Consider the following 19875-nt stretch of genomic DNA (forward strand, 5'->3'; position numbering starts at 1 on the left):
TTGAGTTACCAAGGATTTCAAGAGTTTTAAGATAGACTCTTGGGATCAATGGCTAAATATGTATCTCGATTTGAGTTTCACCATTTCTCCCTTAAAATGCCAAAGGCTTGAGTGAAATCATGCAATAGTTTTCAGAAATCAACTATACTTTTATGTATTTTGCTTTAAATGTGTTTAGGATGCATGTATTGATAATTTTCATTAACCCTTTTACCCCAAAGGAGGACTCGAAAATTAGAGATATATTGAGATTTTAAAATCCAATTAGTAGAAGAAAAATTAGTGGTAGCAGGCAAAGATGCATGGTGTCATGAACACAACGCAGGAAGCTGGAAAGGGGCCCCAAAGCTCCTGTCCCTGAGTGTGTAGGTTTTTGTGTATGGCCGTGGAAAGATGGAACACCTCTCAGTCAATGCCTGATGCTAAACTGGGACTTAGTGAGAAGACTTAGAACAATAACTCAAGACCACCTCCTTAACAGGTAGAAAGTACCCCACTGGAGTCTCTGCCGAAATTCAATATAACTAATTGCATATTCCCACATCATTTCATTGCCAGGAAGGGAAGATTCGGAAAGGGAGGAAGAAAGAAAGTTACTTGGGGAGAGAAAAGGAGGAAGCATCAACTGCCCCCCCGAGTGAATCTAAGTTACAGCTTTGTTTAAACTTCAAATCCATCACGTTTCAGAAGTCAAGTGGTAACAGGAAGCTGTGAAACAGTGCACACCATTTTAATGGGTAGCCACTTCACAGGTAGAGATTGGTCAGTATGTTTCTGTCATAATCACATAGTCCAATTTTCCAAGAGACATTAAAAATTTTTAAACACAAAAGTTTCTGACTTGTGCACAGCTTGGGCAGCTGTGCGATAATGCTCCAAAGAGAGTGAGGGGAATGGCTAAAGCAGTCTATGTTTTCAGTTCCAGAGAGCTGAGGGGTCGCTGAGGCTCGGCAGTGGTTTTAAAACATAGGCATCCATAACAGCAACAGTGAGCTCTTTGGTGACTTGGCTTCAGACATTTATCTGTCTAGACTCAAGCCTACTTGCCGGTCTCTCCTACTTTCTGCCTGAATTAGCTGGGGAAAACAGCTTTGTAAGACTTCACGGAGCTAAACTCCATACTGCACAAGTCAATTCCCCATCACGTACAAGCAGTTTCCCTCAGACGTTGCATCTCTGTGGAAATGGGACTAACCCAGACATTCAAGAATTAAACACTGCTATGACGGACCATTTTGTCTCAAGAATCGGCTAGTTGGGTTGCTTAGGCTGTCTCTCCCACTGAAAACAGAAACAATTAGGATTTGATTTTAAAACTATCTTCTTTAGAAAACACTTCATCTTAAGGAATGACCAGGCCCAACCAAAAGGAACAAGGTACCCAAGCAACTGAAATCCAAATGCATTGCATTGCCCCCATGGGCTCTTGTTCAAACTGGAGCATTTGGATTCCTCTCTGGAAACTTTGAAGGGTAGAGAGCCTGTACCCCAAATCTGAGTCCTCTCCAGAGTCAGGGAAGTCACAGGGAAATCTCCCTACAGGTAACTATGGCCTCCAGACCATTGACTCGACAATAACCCAAACAGAACTTCTAGAAAGAAAAGAAAGCACACAGCTTAAGAGTAAAACTAGTGGATGAGCAGGGTAGAGCCAGTGCATCAGAAAGACAGTCAGGGACAAGCAAAAACAAAAACAAAACTGTCCACAGGGAAGTACAGAATAAAAAAGATGAAAAAAATCCTAAGTTAAGAGGGGGTAAAAATAGTAAGAGTTTATTTTGTTCGTGTGTGTACACTAGTGTGAGGGCATGTACATGCATGGAGACATATGTACAAACATGCACACAGAATAAAATCCTAGAAGTGAAAGAAAAACATTTACTAGAAGCCACTGTTTGCTGACGTGACAGCTGAGCGTTCTGATTGAACAGAAGAAGCTCTGTGTCTGGCCATTGCAAACACAAAGATACATTTTAGAGTTATCTGTCTGGCCACTTCAAATACACAGATACATTTATAAAGTTATCTATATGATCATTTCAAACACAGAGATACATTAGAGTTATCTGTCTGGCCATTTCAAACACAGAGATGCATTATAGAGTTAGCTGTCTGGTCATTTCAAACACACAGATGCATTATGGAGCTATCTGTCTGACCACTTCAAACACCGAGATACATTATAGAGTTATCTGTCTGGCCATTTCAAACACACAGATACATTATGTAGTTATCTGTCTGGCTACTTCAAACACACAGATACATTATAGAGTTATCCGTCTGGCCATTTCAAACACACAGATACATTATGAAATGATCTGTTTGGCCACTTAAAACATACAGATACATTATAAAGTTGTCTATCTGGCCATTTCAAACCCGAGATATGTTAACGTTATCTGTCTGGATACTTCAAACACAGAGATACATTATAGAGTTATCTGTCTGGCCATTTCAAGCACACAGACACATTACGGAAACACATACAAGATAAAAGGAAAAAGTATAAATGAATTCAAAGGGGAGAAATACAAACCATGTCTAGAGAACTACACTAACACTTAATTACACTGCAGGAAGGCAGCAGAATTTTATCCCCAATGAGCTTCCAGAAAGTAACTTCCAACACAAAATTCTATACCCAGTGAAAATGTCACTGCAGAAGGAAGGCAATATGGATTCTTGTGCACACATCTGGAACTAAAGAATGTTTGACAACGAAGGCTGTGATCCTGTAGATGAAAATGACTGAGCATTGATGGCATGGCGTACACTAATCTCATCTCTTGTGAGTTTAAGCGCCATTATGATAATCTCATGCCATTATTGTTGTCAGTGTCTTCCTCCCTCAAAGACATCTAAAAACTGGGGGGCACAGTATAAAATTAGGTCGAAACTTCTGTAGAGCCTTTGCTCTCACTGAAGGAAGCACTCCTTACATATCAGTGAGGTGTATAGCTAACACGTTTTTGCTACTTTTACTGTAGTTTAGAGTAGTTACCAGAGAAATTGATGCTTTTTTATTAAATTTTATTCTGATTTTAAGAAGTCTTTGTGATCACAATAGATTTCAAAAGTAAATCGAGATGGGACAAAAGGAGTCAAAAAACGGTCCTGATAGTCTAGTAGCTTCCTTAAGGAAAATAAACACGTCTCAGTTTTATATTTAAGAAAATAAAGGATAATCATATTTGTTTTCTAGGAACACAATTCTGTGCAGAGATAAAAATTTATATAGAACAGATAAAACCAATCTACTGTGTGGGTTAATCAAAATTTGACAACGAGGAAGGCATGGCCCAAAGGCAGCTGGCTCCCACTAAGGAGTCTGCGTTCCCAAAAGGGGTTTTAATTGATACTGGCAAGGATAATCCATGCTTATTCATCAAATGACAAAGATAAAAGGAGGTATACACGAACTCATCGAGGAAAGGTTTAGCTTTCGATCCCCAGGTTAAGCCTTTCCCCTGTGAATACCAGGTCAAATGGCAGCTGCATCCAGGGCTCCGTCTCAGAGATGTCATGCCCTAGATGAGCCACTCACAGAGATGTCAGAAGAGAAACGAAGAAAATCCGCCTATCTTCCCCTCATTGAGAAAAGAAAGAGAGAGGCAGTGGCTCCACGGTGAGTTGCTCTTCGGGAATAAAGGAAAATGCCCTAAAGCTTCTTGGAATTCTCTCTTGATGAAGAGCTAAATTAAAGCAGAAAACCTATGGTCTAAGACATACCGAAGACAAATTAATGTCAGAGAAAGAAGAAATTCCGAATTTATTGACTGTTTTATGAGGTCAGGCAGACAGTTCATTAAAACGTCTTGCCAAAAGACAATTCCTTTTACGAAAGCCAGTAGCTGCAGAGTGATCAATACACACTGGGATATCTGCAACAGATTGAGGGCAACGTGCTGGAATAAACCTCTTTCAAACACTCAGGAATAAGAGCAGAAGGGTCCTCTGTATCCACATAACTTGTAGCTTAAGTCGACACGGGCAGTGGCTGCCTGGTAGTTGTAGCAGAGCTCTTGACTTGTTTCCAACATGTTTTGTATGCACTAATTCTTTCTTATTGGCTTGGCAAACCCAGGTACAGAAATCCCAAGGAAACCAATTATGTCACTGAGTTGGAAGCCTGAGCAGTGTTCTTGCAAGCATCTGATGGATGCTGTGGTTGAATTTTGCAATAATTCATATCTTAGACACAATCGAAGACATACATTTAAGGGCTCAGTGAAGCAGTTGACCGCCAGAAAAGACATCTGAATATTTCTTGGGAACTGAGAACTCCACAGAAAAGGAGCAGAACATCACCTTTAAAAATGTCTATTGTCTGTAACTTAATAATTCTCAGTGAGACTCAGGTACAGCAATGGACAACTTGATCTTCTGTCAAATCGAGGGTCAAAATATTTGTTTGTTGTATAAATTGCCTTTAAGGATCAAACAGCTCCTTTTTTTTTTTTCAGTGCTCTCAAAAGTTGTACGCCAACGCAACAGATGCACTGTACTTCTTTATAATGGGAATTAAAAATGAATTCTGCCTACCAAAGGTATCTGCTACTAGTCACACGTGGGGCAGTCCAAACTAAGCTTTTCCACGGGGGCCATCATATGACCCCTGGCAAATAGGAACCGGAAACTGAAGATGCTGTTTCTGATTAACTATACTCTACTTCAATTGCTCTGGTGCAGATTAGTAAGAACATGGGGACTTGGGTTCATTGGGTGCCTGAGTTTGCTGATGAGTGAAGGCTCCACAAAGCACTCCATTTTGCACGAACCTTCAAGGCAGCTTGCTCTCTGCTGGGCCAGTGAAATGCCTTGCCATTGAAGTACTGTTGGCTTTCATCCATTGGTTAAATTTCTTGTCTTAAGTTTCCTTTGACTTTTAAAAGACAAGAATGTGTTTATCAGCAAGGAAGAACATTATGCAGGTAAGTCTAGAGTTCAGAACATCTCAAAATAGTAGATTAGGATAAAAGAGGGACAAGCGAAGAGCTTTCTCTATGTTCGGGTCATGAGTGTAGACACTGACATGTGCCGTTATTACATAAATGAAGGGGGGGGTGAATTTGTATATTCAGTAAGATGCTGAAAGACATGGAAGATGAGGAGAGATGTCATCTAGTGATATTTTTGCTATAAGCAAATGACTATGCATTATCAGGTTTTATTAGAAATGTTTTCTGTCCCTGTTTTAAGAAGACTGCTATTCTCCAGAACTAAGAGTAAAGTCTGGGCATGTTTTCATGGGACCAATGCCAGCTCTCCAGTTCTTTGCCATCGACTCAGGACAGTTCATAAATTTCTCGATGTCATAAAGCCACTCTGCTTTGTCATTAGGCTCACTGAATGGAACCTGACTCCATGGACCTGCTTTATAGCAACTATTGATTGTTTTTATTTCCTTCAGTTTTTCTGCTTCTGTCGCTGCTCTTATTAATTTTGTTAACATCGATGTCAAGCTCCAAAGCCCTCCCAGGATTGCTCTTAAGAGGGATGATTTTAAAGGCAGTACTCTTCTATTTCTGGTCCACACCTCACAATCACAGAGCATCGAGGTCTGCTCAGGAACCCTGGTCTCTCCTAACCTACCCTTGCTGTTCTGAGTTTCAGTTCCCAGCTCACATTTGATCTCACCGTTTTCCTCTTCTGCTAATTACTGCTGTCTGCAAGTCTGTATCTGGAGTGTGCCCCAGAGGCCCACGAACAAAAGCTTGGTCTATGGCTCAAGTGCTCCAAGGTGTTGGTAGAACCTTCAAGAAGTGATACAGGACCGAGCATGGTACCTTATACACCGATAGTCACTAATGAGGAGGTAGGAGGACTGATGTCATTTTAAGCTAGTCTAGGCTGTATAATGAGCTTGTCTCAATTTTGTTTTAAAGTTCATCTACTGGGAAGAGATGAGCTCACTGGGAATTTGCCCTTGAAAAAAAAGTTGGGGTTTTGGTCTGTTCTCTATGTTTCAGCTTTTGTTGTTAAGCATGACAATTCCTCCACCATGTTTTGTCTCCATGACCTGGTGTGTTACCATAGGCCCAATTCAACAGGGTCAGACAATGTGGATCTAAAACCTCTGAGCTTGTGAGCCAACACAAACCTCTTCCCTTGCTGAGTGGATGATTTCAGGCACTGGGTCGCAGAGGCGGGAAGCTGACTAATGTTCCTCCTGCCTTTGTTTTCATTTTCTCTCACTTGCTTCGTATCTTATGCGTTCACGTGACTTTTTGTATTGTTTGGATGGAGACAGTGTCTTACATAGATGGCTTGTAGCCAAGGGTGACCTATAAAACTCCTGATCCTCCTGCCTCCTCCTGCCAAGTGCTAGGATTATAGATGTGAGCTACTATGGCCGACTTCACATGCGACTCCTCATTTTATTATTGAAGTAATGGCTCTGAGAACACATTTTTAAGCTTCAAAGGACACCCTTAAGTGAGTGATTTGGCTTGACATGGAACCAACAACCTTCAAAGGATACCTTCAGATCCACTCACAACACGATGGCACCTTATGAGAAGAGCATCCCAGACGAAAGAGCAGGTTTATCTTGGCTCCTAGTCACACTAAGCAAGAAAGACAAGGGAATGACTAAGAATTCCTAGGAACACTTTAGATCTTTTCAAAGAAGCCAAGGAAGAAGAAACGAAAGCCTCTGAGTATACAGCTGTAACACAAAGCCCTGATTACTGTGTATTCAGTATTCGATGGGGAAGCTTCAATTGTGTGTAGGTTTCTGGTGACCATAGCACCAAGAAGCTGAACTCCCTCTGTTAGTATCCAGGCACACCATGGCCCTGCCCCTTCGGCACAGTCACCCCTTGGCTTATGGCAATAAGTTTCACTGTACACAGTGCAAAGGTCCCTTTAAGACACAAGCTCCAGCTGGGTAGTGGTGGGGCACGCCTTTAATCCCAGCACTCAGTAGGCAGAGGCAGGCAGATCTCTGTGAGTTCAGGGCCAGACTGATCTACAAGAGCTAGTTCTAGGACAGGCGCCAAAACTACAGAGAAACCCAGTCTTGGATGAAAAAAAAAGCAAAACCAAAAACAAGAGACAAGCTCTGCCCACTCCTGATTTCTCTCTTCCAATCTAGGCAAGTTGTTCTGAGCCTCTACTCTCCCCTCTCCTCTCCTCTTCTCTTCTCCCTCTCTCTCTCTCTTTCTCTGTCCCTCTCTCATTCTCTCTTCCCTCCCTTTTAATGAAGCTCCATACTCAAGCTCTCTCTTTTGAAAGGTTCTACATAAGATGATGATGCAGGAGCCTTAGCAGCCATTGACTTTATAATCTGAGGACAGCAAGCATCAATGCTGAAATTCTAAAACTGCTTGCTCTCAGAGGGGTTGATGAGCCACTAAACTAGCTGCCTGTCTCTAGAACTCGCTACCCATCCCTAGAAGCCGTCAGCTCTCCCTAGAAGTGGTTACCCAACCCCAGAACCACTTATTGCAGTTTGAATGAGGAGTGTCCCCTACAGATTCATGCATCTGAACACTTGATCCCCAACTGGTAACACTGTTTGGGTAGATTATGGAACTTTTAGGACAAAGAGCCTTGCTGGTAGAAGGACATCACTGGGAGTAACCTCTGAGGGCTTAAAGCCTCAACCTACTTCCTGTTCTCTCTTTCTCTGCTTCCTGCCTGTGGGTGAATATAGACTCAGTCAGCTTCCTGCTTCAGCCACATACTGCCCTGTCTCTTTTGCCGTTATGTGCGCTCTCTCTCTCTGTCTCTCTGAAATGGTAAGCCAAAATAAATTCTTCTGTAAATTGCTTTTGTTCATGGTGTTTTATCACATTAGAAAAATAGCCAATACATATCTACAGTATTCCTAGAACTGTCTCTTCATCCTTAGAATTGTGATACTACTCAAATAGCATTAGTCAGTTATCAAGCTGTTATTGTTTATGTTCATTATTTATTTATTTACTTAGCTAAAAATGTGGTCTCACTATATTGCCCAGGTGAGCCATGATCTCCCAGTCTTCTTGTCTCCAACCCCCAAGTTAATGGGATTATATATGCATGTGAGCATGCCTAGCAAGTTTAATTTGATTTTCTGCAAAATTGTACTCAGACAGCTAAATTCACAAAGGTTATTAGTCGTTTTAATGTTTGGTTGTATCCAGTGAAGAAGATTTAAGGTACGTTAATAGCCACTTACTTAATTTGATTTTAATCATGGTCACTAGAACAGCCACATGTGTGGTGCTATATGTCCACACTCCCAGTACTGAAACATACTCACATGCACACACACACACACACACACACACACACACACACACACACACACACACACTGAGGGCTATGGAGAGAGCTCAGTCAGTAATGTGGTTGCCTTATAAACATGAAGACATGAGTTGAATATGCACAACTTACACACACAAAACAAAGCTATGCATGCCACCACGCCATTGACATCTCAGCACCGGAGAGGCAAATGGACCCCTGGGTCCCTAGCCAGCCAGCCTAGCCTACTTGGCAAGTTTCAGGCTAGTGTGAGATCCTGTCTCAAACAATAAACATGGATAGCACCTAAGAAATTATCCTCTGGCCTCCAAATGCACATGGGCACCTACACACACACATAAATGGACATACATATAATATCTATGAAATACTTAAATTGTATAATTTTAACATACATGCATTATATTTTATCTCTGACTGAAATATTTTACAATGTTGAACCAACACCCATACTCAAAAGCAAAACAAAACTGAAAGGAACAGCAGCTGTCAGAAGGGCTCTTTGAGGTCTAAAACCAGCTGGAAAGTCAATCCAAACACATTTCATTAGACCACGATACAAAGAGATGAGAATCCATCGTTAGATGCTGACCTTGAAAATGTATGTGTCTGACTACTTCATATTTTTCTTAAATTTTAGTCAAATCTGGATCTGAAGTGCTTGAGCACTTAAGTAAGATAGATTCTGAAAAGAAAATACAGTGCCCCCTCCGCCAATATACCCCGAAGTGCCAAAATGCCAACCTTAATCTGCCACTTAATGTCCTCAGCTCAGGGGATCCTCAGCCTCATTACTCTTGAGGGCCATTTTTAAGGGAAAAAAAAGGGTCACAAACACTGTGGCAGCAGATAGTGAATCTGGCATCAGAGAGGACTGCTATGTGGCCTTGTGGGCAGAGGGGCAGTGCTCCACCAGAGTGGCCGGAACAGTGCTTTGAGGGGTCATCAGCTGCTCAGAAAGTTGTGCACCTTCAAGTCCTCATGCTCTGTTCACTCCATGAATTTCCCACTTAATATTTTTAGCCCATGAATGACTGTGGACAACTCAAGGAAAAGAAGACTAGAAATCCAAAGGGAGACTTCTCTGTGGAAATTGCTAAAGCTATGTAAACCGTATCCCACTGTATTAGCATAAACAGCCCGAGAAGCTGGCTAAGCTTTTCTGAATTGTATATTTACAGGAGAAACCTAAGAATTAACAATATACAAAGTAGCTATCAATTCTTGCTTGAGGATTTATATGGCTAAGCCTGAAATCTTTAGAAATAACAAGTATCAAGTGACTATCATATTCAATAAACATGAAGGCTACAGAACATAAATAATTCTGAGAATATATTTAGATTTAGCCATGAGTAATCTCTCTGAAGCCAACCAAGGAACAAAACACACAAATAAATAAACCTAACACTTGAGTTTTGCAGACTCAATAAGCACTTAGGTAGAATGACAGTACTTTCGAGAAGCTGTGTTTTTAACTCTAGCTTAAAAGGAAGGGAAAACCTAAAAAGCATATTCGTTTTTTTAAACAGAGAAAAACACTCACCAATAAATGAAAATGGACAGTATATTCTAGACCTGAATACTGCTGGCTAACCCACAAAAACTTGATTTACAGATAGTTCATTCAACTTGATGTCCATAGACAACTAATTTCAACAAGCCGCAAAGCACAGCCCACTCTGATTTATTGTTTTGGATTGAACCCAGGACCTCATGCATGCCGAGCACTCTCAGTACCACTGAGCTACACTCTAAGCTATAATAAAAATTTAAAGGACCGCACTGATGAGCTGTTGCTGGGGGGGGGGGGGGGGGGAAAGAAATGTCTGTCTGTCTGTCTTTCTTTCTTTGTTTCTTCCTTTCTTTGTTTCTTTCTTTGTTCCTTCCTTTCTTTCTTTCTTTCTTTCTTTCTTTCTTTCTTTCTTTCTTTCTTTCTTTCTTTCTTTCTTTCTTTCTTTTTGTTTCCTGGTTTATGGTAAGATTTTGTTGGATCAAGATCAGGGTGATCTTAGTGAAGGGTGTCCTCTGCTGGGCAAAGTCTGATATTACAGCATTACAAGATGAAGTTGGTTGGTCAGAGGAAAAATACCTTTGCTGAACCACATATCAGACCACCTGAAACCAAACTCCTTAGAGAGGGTTCTGCCCACTCATACTTTTTAGACAGTGTCAGTTGGTGGCAAATACTTGCAGAATATTGTTGTATTTTTACTATCGCAAGAAATGAGGAGTTTCCCACACAAGGAAGACCTGAGAAGCTGTGAGAGGTAGTTACATAAACCAGGAGATTTTATTTTTCCTGAACAGAAAACAAACAAACCAGGTGTGTATAGACAGTCAGGGTTATTTAGCTCCATTTACCTTGGGCTTCTCCTCTAGGATCTGCTGGCGGATCTCCTTGTGTTTCTCCACAAGCTTTTCTTGCCTTTTACTTTGTGCTTCCTCTAACTATGAGAAAGTTACCAGAAGAAAAGAGTCATATTAGGAAACTAGCAAAAAACAAAACAAAGCAAAAACCAATAAAGCCTTGATGCATGCTACAAGAAACAAAACAAAACAGCAACAATAAAAAAAAAAAACAAAGTTTTTCAAGTGTATGGTATCAATGATTTGGTCTTTTGGGAAAGACTTGCCCTCTGAAGCTAGGTAAGGGGAACCCAGGGCAGAGCAGTATGAGGACTGATAGACACATGTTGTTGTAAATGTCTGAAAATTTCCTTTACACAAACTTTCTAAAAGCTTAGGGACAGAGCTAGACGTGGATGTCACCTTTATCACAGGTAACAATGAAAGACCTTTTGGAAATGTCTTTTGGTGTCACTTTTTTGGGGGTTCCAAACTTGGGTAGTAATTCCTCCCCATCCGTTTTTACAGACCTTTTACTTAGGTCTTCTATATGTATGAGTCTCAATAGTCAGAGCATGTGATAGGGACTATCACAAAGCAACCAGATGCTGGTGACAAGTAAACACAAGGAGGCACAGCTCTCCTCTCGACAGCTCACAACGAGCCTGGCGACTGTCCTTGTGGCATTGCAAAGGAGACAGGATGAATAAACATACCCTCTTGATGTACTGCACCACCTCCTGGATGTACGACCGGATCATCTCTGTCTTCTCCCTAAATTGAAAGGAGCCAGAGACCATTAAACCAACCCGCCTGGAACTTCTATGATTTTACTGTCATTGTATAGCTGTTGAACAAAAGTCCAACCTGTAAGTGGGGGCCGGTGGTGCAGTGTCTCCCCAGACATAGGCCCTGTTTTTCTTAGATGATCCCAACTTAGATGATTAGACTTAGATGATCAAGTCTAACAACTTGAGAAATGAGAATTTAGCCATTTCCCAAATGATATCATTTTCCAATTTTTTTTTTTATAAAAGGCCCCGAGTGTCCCTGTTTGAGAGCTTACTGTAAAAACCTTACAATGGAAATTGTAGTGGTTTTAATGATAATGGTCCCCATAGGTTCATCCATAGGCTTAGTCACCTGAGAATGAAAATCTTTCATAAGATTAGAAGGATTAGGAGGTGTGGCTTTGTTGGAGGAAGTGTGTCACTCGAAGTGGGTTTTGAGGTTTCAAAAGCTCAAGCTTGGGGGTCTCTCTGTCTCCCTCATCTCTGTCTCCCTCTATCTCTCTCACCCTCTATCTCCCCATCTCCCTCCCCATCACTCCCCTCTCTCTTGCCAACTTGCCAATCAAGATATAGCTCTTAGCTGCTGCTCTATCACCTTGAGGGAAGCCACGCTCCTGCTATGAAGATAATGCTCTGAGACTATAAGCAAGCCCCCAATTCTTCTTCTTATAAAAGAGTTGCCTTGGCTATGGTGTCTCTTCACAGCCGTAGAACAGTTACTAAGGCAGGGATCATGTGGAAGATTAATTAGCAGAGAAGCTTTATGAAGGGGCCTTTGGTTAAGACACTTGTTCTCTGACAGAGAACAATAGCAGGTTCACCACTGCAGTTAGGGAGGGGGGTACTTTCCACTCACTCTTCCATCTGGCTTTTGTCTTTGGACTTGGCTTCCGTTATCTTCTCCTGCCTCTTTTTATCCATTTTCTTCTTTAATTCCTTCTTCTCTCTGAAGTTACAATAGGGGGAAAAATGAGACAAACCGAATAGCAATCTGTAGTTCATGCATTCAGGTCTATTCAGGCCAAGGGGGAGGGGATGAAGGCTTACTTCTCGCAGATCTCCTTGAGCTTCTTGAGCTGGTTGTTCTGACACTCCTCGGCAACATCTGTCAACTTCTGAATAAGCTGGGGAGAAAAAAACCAGTTTGATGTTTTCTAGGATCCCAGATTCAGGCGCCAGTCCCTGTTCTTCCCACCCCAAACACTAGCATGCGGAGTTAGACAGTCTGCAGTGGACACTGACCTGCTGTGAGGGGAACCAGAGTCTAACTTCGGCAATGAAGTTAGGATCACATTATCTGTTTGTGGTTTTGTTTGCTTGTTTGTTTTGTAATAGGAAATCCTCCTGATTTTCTCCTTTAATTGAATTAAATTCACTAGATTTTCATTCCAGTTTCTGCAGCATGGCTCAGGGCAAACTCAGCTAACAATATGGACCACCTAGGCTCCTAACCTATACTTTGTATATACAGGCTGGGGATATAAAGTAAAGGTAATAAGCTTTAAAGGTATGATTTGGGCCAAAGGTCTACACCTTTTCTGAACCAATGTTTTCTTGGTTATAAACCAGGTCATTGCTATGTTTATCTCTGGTAGGTAGTGTGCCTGTATGACATTAATGGAAGTTATAATCAGCAGTGTAGAAGTCTGCCTTTCTGGCTATATTTTTTGTTCTTGTTGACTTGCTTTGAGGATGACATCTGTTCCCCATCTCAGAAACTGATGTAGTATCCTTGGCGGGGTGTGGGAGTAACTTCAGTAGACACAAAGGAATGCTTTTCTGTGCTCTTGTTGAAGCTTGGGTCGTGTCAGTGCAATAACTGCATTGTTTTACGTCCGTTTTCTTATCAAACCAAGATTTGAGACAGAAGCAACTGTATCTGCATACTCTTAATTCTCAACACAGTACATGGTTCTCAACACAGTACATGCTCAATGAATGCTTGTCAATTACAGGAAAGCAAATTTTCATATCAACCCACCCTCACTCTTTATTCCACATCGAGAGTCTGTGGAACTTCAGGTGGCTGTGGCAACAGATCTAACCCCTTTCACTTTAGCATAAAGTATATGGCATGGACTTTCTTCCAGAGGCCCTACTGTTATTTCCAAGGTGAAGGTTTTCTTTCCAAAAAATATACAGAACAAGACGAACTGACTAGTTTTACATAAGTAATATCTATCAAGTAACACGTCAGTCATCCCTCAAGATCCATGGAGGACTGGTCTTGAAATTTCTGGCATTTATTATCCAAAATCCATGGATGCCTTGTGCTAAATGGTGTAACACTTGTTGTAATAATCCTATACCCTTCTGTGTACTTTAAATCATTCAGATTGTTTATCATATCTAGAACACTCTATTTGCTGTAAAATAAGTTTAGACAGCCTCCACCACCTAGAGAATTCACCTCTGTCTGGTGTGGTTCTCCACTGTGGTTTCAGAGTTGTTTTTAAAAGTCCTTTGAGCTGGGCAATGATGGCATATTCTTTTAAGCCCAGTACGTGGAGGCAGAAGCAGGCAAATCTCTATGAGTTCTAGGTCAGCATAGTCTCAGCTAGGGCTACAAAGAGAAACCCTGTCTTGAAGAAACACACACACACACACACACACACACACACACACACACACACATACCGCACCCCAAACTCCCGCAGAGGACTCAGTAGGTAGAACTCTTGCTCTGTTAGCATAAGGACCTGTGTTCTAATCTCCAGCACCCATACTAAAAGGCAGGCATGGCCATTTCCATCTGTAACCCCAGCATTGATTTTAGAGGCTTTTTGAGATCCATGTTCATTATGATAAACATGAAAGTTGGACCATTTGTATGCGAGGTCAGTTAGATCTGAAGAGCTATGAAGGAGGATATGGCCCACAGAATGCCCATTTCATGATTAAGAAGAGACTGCCTCAGCATGGCTGCCACAGGTGAGGAAATCATGCTTCAGTCGGTACCACTTATCAAATTATTCAGAAGTAAAATACTGTTTTTTCTCCTAGGGATTCATGCAAAATATCTGCATTGTAGTATGTAATCTCATGTGATGTGTATATGCAATCTCAGGATTACATCTCAATTTTATGTGCACATATATCCATGGGTAGTCAGGAAGATGACTTCTCATTAAGCTGTATAATTTTGATATATAGGAAATATACTCGAATATGCTTCATAACTAAGTCTATTGTCCCATGAGGACTTTAAACCACTTAAAAGCCTGCATTGTTCCTTTTACTCATACTAACACAGGAAAACAATCTCTCCTCAGTCTGAGACGAGCTACACACAATTAGCTCATTTTTTCCCCTCAGAGCAATTTCAAACTAGACTGAATGTTTCTGTAATGTATCATAAGTTACAAACTTCACAGAGATGTAAAAGGTCAGAGATGCAAATGTCTAACCAAGGTTAACAAAAAGCAACCTAAAAAATCATGCCAATTCTTTGTTTACCAAGTCTGGCTGATAAAAACCTTATGTCTCACAGCTTGTCTCACCTGGCTCTGTGTCCCCAACCTTTGATCACAGTCTCACACCAGAAACCTAGAAAGCTTTCACTGTCATGGTAAATAGCTCAGCTCCTTCTCATTTGCACAAGAAATATACTATGACCAATGAGATGCAATTTTTGCAACTCTTTTCCCCATTACCTTAAACCTCCTGTAAAAAAATGTATTTAAGCTAGGTGAACAGAGAAGTAAGGAAGAATTGAAACAAGGGAGAACTAGAAGGAACTAGAACTTAGAAGAAAATTAGAGGACAGAAAAATAAGGACCATAACAGCACATATGTGAGTTTATTCCATACCCCTTAGATAAAAATCTCTCAAGTTCAGTTTTGCTTTGCTATGGACTTCTTCCTCAAACCCTGCAGGTGGCCTTGAAAAGCTGGACTTTCAGGCTACATTACGTCAACATCTGCTTACATGCTCTGTTTCTTCCTACCTATTTTCCTCACCCTTAGCACGTTAGCAATCAGCCAACAAAGCGACAAAACTAGAGATGCCCGCGCTTTCCATCCACTCAGTTCTAACACTTAGTTTAATTTGGGTTAAGATCTTAAACATGGCTATACCAAAGTCCCCCAAGGTTCCCCCAGCTTTTTGTCCTCAGATCCTGTGGTTCACAGGATCTTATTCCCACTTCGTCGGCTTCCACTGTGTGGGAAACTATTCATTTCAGCCCGAACTCAACAAGTATTGATTAAGCGTTTACTTATAGACTTGGCACTGTTCTAGAAGTCTGGCTCATGACTCATCTGAATTGATCTTGCTATCATGTGTCCTAGGATCAGCATCTACAGCAGGGCAAGGACACACATTAGAAACGAAAACTCACAGGCCCTCCCAATAATTCAGGCTCTGCACTTCCTCAAGATTCTCAGGACAAAATGTGTACCTTGGAATTTGAGAAGCCCTGTCTAGATTATTAAGGAAGATGGTGACACCATAAAAGAAGTCATTTCAGTTTGTCCGGCCTCTAGCTCAAGGTCTTTGGAACTTTGTGGTCTCTTCTTTATCCCAAATTCAATGTCCTCATCTCTGTAACCGGGGTGGTTTGGAAAGCACTGGGAAAATACACACAATTCCTGACAGACCATATACCATATAATAGGTCCTTAATTTGGTTTGTCTTTTTTGCTCAAATTACACCTTTTTTTACTTCTCCTCATGTCTTCTCTACCTGTGGACAGATTTGAAAAATCACCTCATGCTCTTCTGGGAAATGTCCTGTCTGCATGGGATAAACTCCCTCTGTGCAAAAATCCATTTCTATCTATCCTCCCTGAACCATGAACTCCTGCTCTTTTACTCGCCTTTTGTTCTATTTCTAAATTGGATAAGAGCATCCATATGATGCTTCATACCTTTAATCCCAGCAATTTGAAGACAGAGAATCAGTCATTCAAGGCCAGCCTGGCTTTGTGAGGCTTTGGCTCACCAAACAGAACACAAGGCAAACAAAAAGTACAAATGAAGAAAGACAAGCAATTTCCACACTGCAGTGGCTCCCTTCTCACCTCCTTCAACCTTACCACCGATTGTAGATTTTTGTTAGTTTGTTTTGTCAATTTGACATCAGCTGGAGTCACCTGGGAAAAGGGAATTCCAATTGAGAAAAGGCCTCTATCAGATTAGTCTGTAGGCAAGTGTGTAGGGTATTTTCTTGATTAATGATTGATGGGAGAGGGTCCAGCCCACTGTGGGCAGTGCTGCCCCTGCTCAGTGAAAACTGAGCAAGCAAGTAAATAGCATTCTTCCATGTATCTCTTTCAGTTCCTGTTTCCAGGTTCCTGCTCTGAGTTCTTGCCTTGGGTTCCCTCAGTGGACCATGATTTGGGACATGGAAGTCAAAGAAATAAGTCCTTTCTTTCCCCAGTTTCCTTAGACCAGTGTTTGTTTGTTTGTTTTTTATTACAGCAATAGAAAGCAAGTTAAAACACTGCCTTAATTTTGCTTCAATTCATCTGCAATTCATCTCATCTTTCATTAAGATTTTAAGAACCCTCTTTGATGCTGAACTTATGGCTCATTTCTCAGAATTTTAATTATTTCACAGATTCCTAAATTTTCCTGGTTCACAGAATCTTTAGAAACTTAGTGATGTTTTGTTCCAATGATACCTTTAGGCAAAAGAAACCAAAAAACAACAACAAAAACAAAACAAAACAAAACAAAAGAACAATTGCTATAAGGTCCAAACAACTTAATGCTAGTAATTTGCATAAGATTCCTAGCAGATGTTCCTGTTTCTATAAAAAATAAAAAAAGCTATCTCAAAATGTCTCTGTGAGTTTGGTGTTGGGCCTTGGTATACATTTTGGGAATAATTACTTTAAACTTCAATGAACTGGCAACTCCTCTCACACAGAAATCTCTTCTTTTTCAACAGGAATTACCACAGCTACTCCTCTTTCAGCTCTTAGGGGCTTCAGTGCAGTGAAGATCTGCACGCGCCCACTGATCAAGCTTAGCTGTGATTGCTTCCGCCTCCCCACCTCAGCATCTGCAGAAGCAAGACGAGGCTTCCTCTCTTCTCAGAGACAAGACTTTCCTTTGTATCAGGCACTGTTATTCAGCTCAGAAGTGCACAAGGCCTTTCCTATCCTCTTGGGTACTTTCAACACCCCCCAAGTCATAGGCATCTGTGAATCCCTCCGCATCACACAGCTTTGTGCTAACAAGAATCCTTTTTCCACACGTCTGCAAACTGCAGTCTCTACCTTGCAAGCATGTCTTCCGTGACTGTAGTTTTTCTTTGGCTTTTCTATTCCAGCCCTGATATTTTTCTTTCTTAAATGTCGCCAAGACTTGACTGGACCTGTCCCCAGATTTATTTTTTGACTAGTAGTTTGTTCCCAGACCTGTCTGCATAGACTTTTGTGCACACCTTTTTTTTTTTTTCATATTATTTTACGCTTTCAGTGATATTCCCATGTGAACAAGACAGCACAAATAAGGATCACTCCTGGGATTGTAGAGCTGCCTTGGATTATATCGCTCTGCTTCCATTCTTATTTCTATTTGCAGTTTGTCTAATTAAGTTCCAGGAAGCAGCATGAGCACTGTCTGTCACAAGTTTGTTGGCAGAGCCTGGAAATGGGATGATGTATGTGCATACACAACGGGTCTCTGTCCTACCTCATTGAGTAGGCTTGGGCCCATCTGTGCCTTCTCATCCAGCACTGTTTCTCTTAGAAGCACTTACTTTGCTTTCTGACTCATGTTTGGCTCCCGTGGGAACTGCTCTATACTTCAGCCTCCATCCTTTGGCCTAAGTAATTGATCCAGAAGATCATGGATCTAATCATAACATATGGGACTTCACTAAGGTAGCAAGGCTGGCCAATCATATGACCCTAGCAGAGCTCTTTCCCAAGATTTGCCTACAGGTCTATGGAGAAATAAATGAAAACAGTGTCTTGTCCACCATTTTGAATAAGAATGATACTAAGACTAGCCGGAAACAACAGAGAAAGGGGGGGAAGTGGGAACGATTGCACGAGGACTATAGGCAGTACAATAGGTTGTTTCTGGATAGATCTCTGTCAACTCCCTTCCTTATACACGCACAATACATTTCCATGATTTATGCTCTTCACTTTTTCTACTATATATTATTACTCAAGTTAGTCTGCTGTAAGTTTCTATCTCTTGCAGTCTGGAGAAACCTGACAAAAACGAACGACAGCAAAAAGTCCTAAAAATGTATCCACTGCTACCAATATAAGGTGAAGGAACTTGAGTTTTGGTGCAAAGTTTTCATTGCATGAGGTGTGGACACACGACCCTGAGAAGTGGTTTTCATGGTAAGAGAAGCACATTATAAAAGATCACTTTTTAAGCACTAATCTAAGGGCAGAGGACATTAACTTTTTGAGTTAAGTGTGTATTAGCTACAAGCCTCACCAGGAATGAATAATTACAGGTAGCAGTGGAACAAAGATTTAGAGTTCTACAGAATGAACCAAGAGTGCATAGGGTAATCTATAATTCTGCAACTAATATTTAATTTTAACTTTTGATTAATTTTTCTTTCCTTAAAGTAATACACATCTTTTTTTAGTTAGTTTTTTTGTTTACTGTTCATGAAAATCTCCTGGATAAACATCTAAACAATTTAAAGAATCAAAAACCAAAAACCAAACCACACAAAAATAAAGTAAAGCCCTGGAGAATAGAATTTCACGCTTATTTTCAACTCTGAACTAAATTTGAATTTGTTTAGTCACTGGAGGAAGAGAAAATTTTTTCCACAGAAGAAAATAATTCCCTGGTGCTAAATCAAAAGGGATAAAAGATGTGTGGACAGAAATGATCATATTTATAGTCTCTCTGAGAGAGATGGCTTTGGGAAACAAACATCCAGCATCAACATTGAGCATGCTCCCTTCCTCTTTCACTAACTCCCTGAGAAGTGTTGTCTCTTTCATCAGTTTCTGGTGAGTGTCAAAGCCCTTAAAGTCAAAGCCCCTCTAGTCAAGGGCCCTCTAGTGAGTTTTCACCATGAATTGGTCAACTTCTACAAAGAAGAAATTTATAATATATGTTAATTATTTAGTGATCCAAAGACCAAACACAATACGACAATTTAAAGACATGGTAGATATTTACTCTGGGGTATTGTGTCCACTGAAGTTGAGAAATCTTCATTTCTGTATTCAGCAGCTCCTTGTTGAACATCTATGGCATCACATACAGTCTGACTGTGAGCAAAGCCATGTCCACAGAGAGCTGACTTTCTCTATTAATTTTGTTCTCTTCTCAGAAAAGGAAGATTTAGATGAAAAGGTAGCCATCTTGATTATTCTTTAACATAGTCTTTCACACCTATGCAGTCACTTATTTTTATTTTGCATAACTAAAGTGAATTTATACCTATTTACTTAGATATAAAAGTTTTGGTGTTATTTGTTTATTGCAGTTCTCAGAAGCAAAACCAGGTACTCACACATGATAAGCAAGTGATCTACCACTGAA

General features: G+C 40.7%; 1 protein-coding gene across 3 annotated transcripts in view; it reads right to left on the reverse strand.

The window, feature by feature from the left end:
* Plcb1 (phospholipase C beta 1) overlaps positions 1–19875 on the reverse strand; it is a 675841-nt gene that overhangs the window by 74384 nt on the left and 581582 nt on the right. For all 3 annotated transcript variants that reach the window (XM_038329997.2, XM_038329999.1, XM_038329998.2), the window contains 4 exons: positions 12441–12517; positions 12250–12339; positions 11319–11376; positions 10618–10704 (listed from right to left, as the gene is read on the reverse strand). In XM_038329997.2, coding sequence (XP_038185925.1) covers positions 10618–10704; positions 11319–11376; positions 12250–12339; positions 12441–12517 — 312 coding nt within the window. The remainder of the gene's footprint in view (positions 1–10617; positions 10705–11318; positions 11377–12249; positions 12340–12440; positions 12518–19875) is intronic.

The sequence above is a fragment of the Arvicola amphibius genome, chromosome 5 (assembly GCF_903992535.2).
Source record: "Arvicola amphibius chromosome 5, mArvAmp1.2, whole genome shotgun sequence".
Taxonomy (NCBI): Eukaryota; Metazoa; Chordata; class Mammalia; order Rodentia; family Cricetidae; genus Arvicola; species Arvicola amphibius.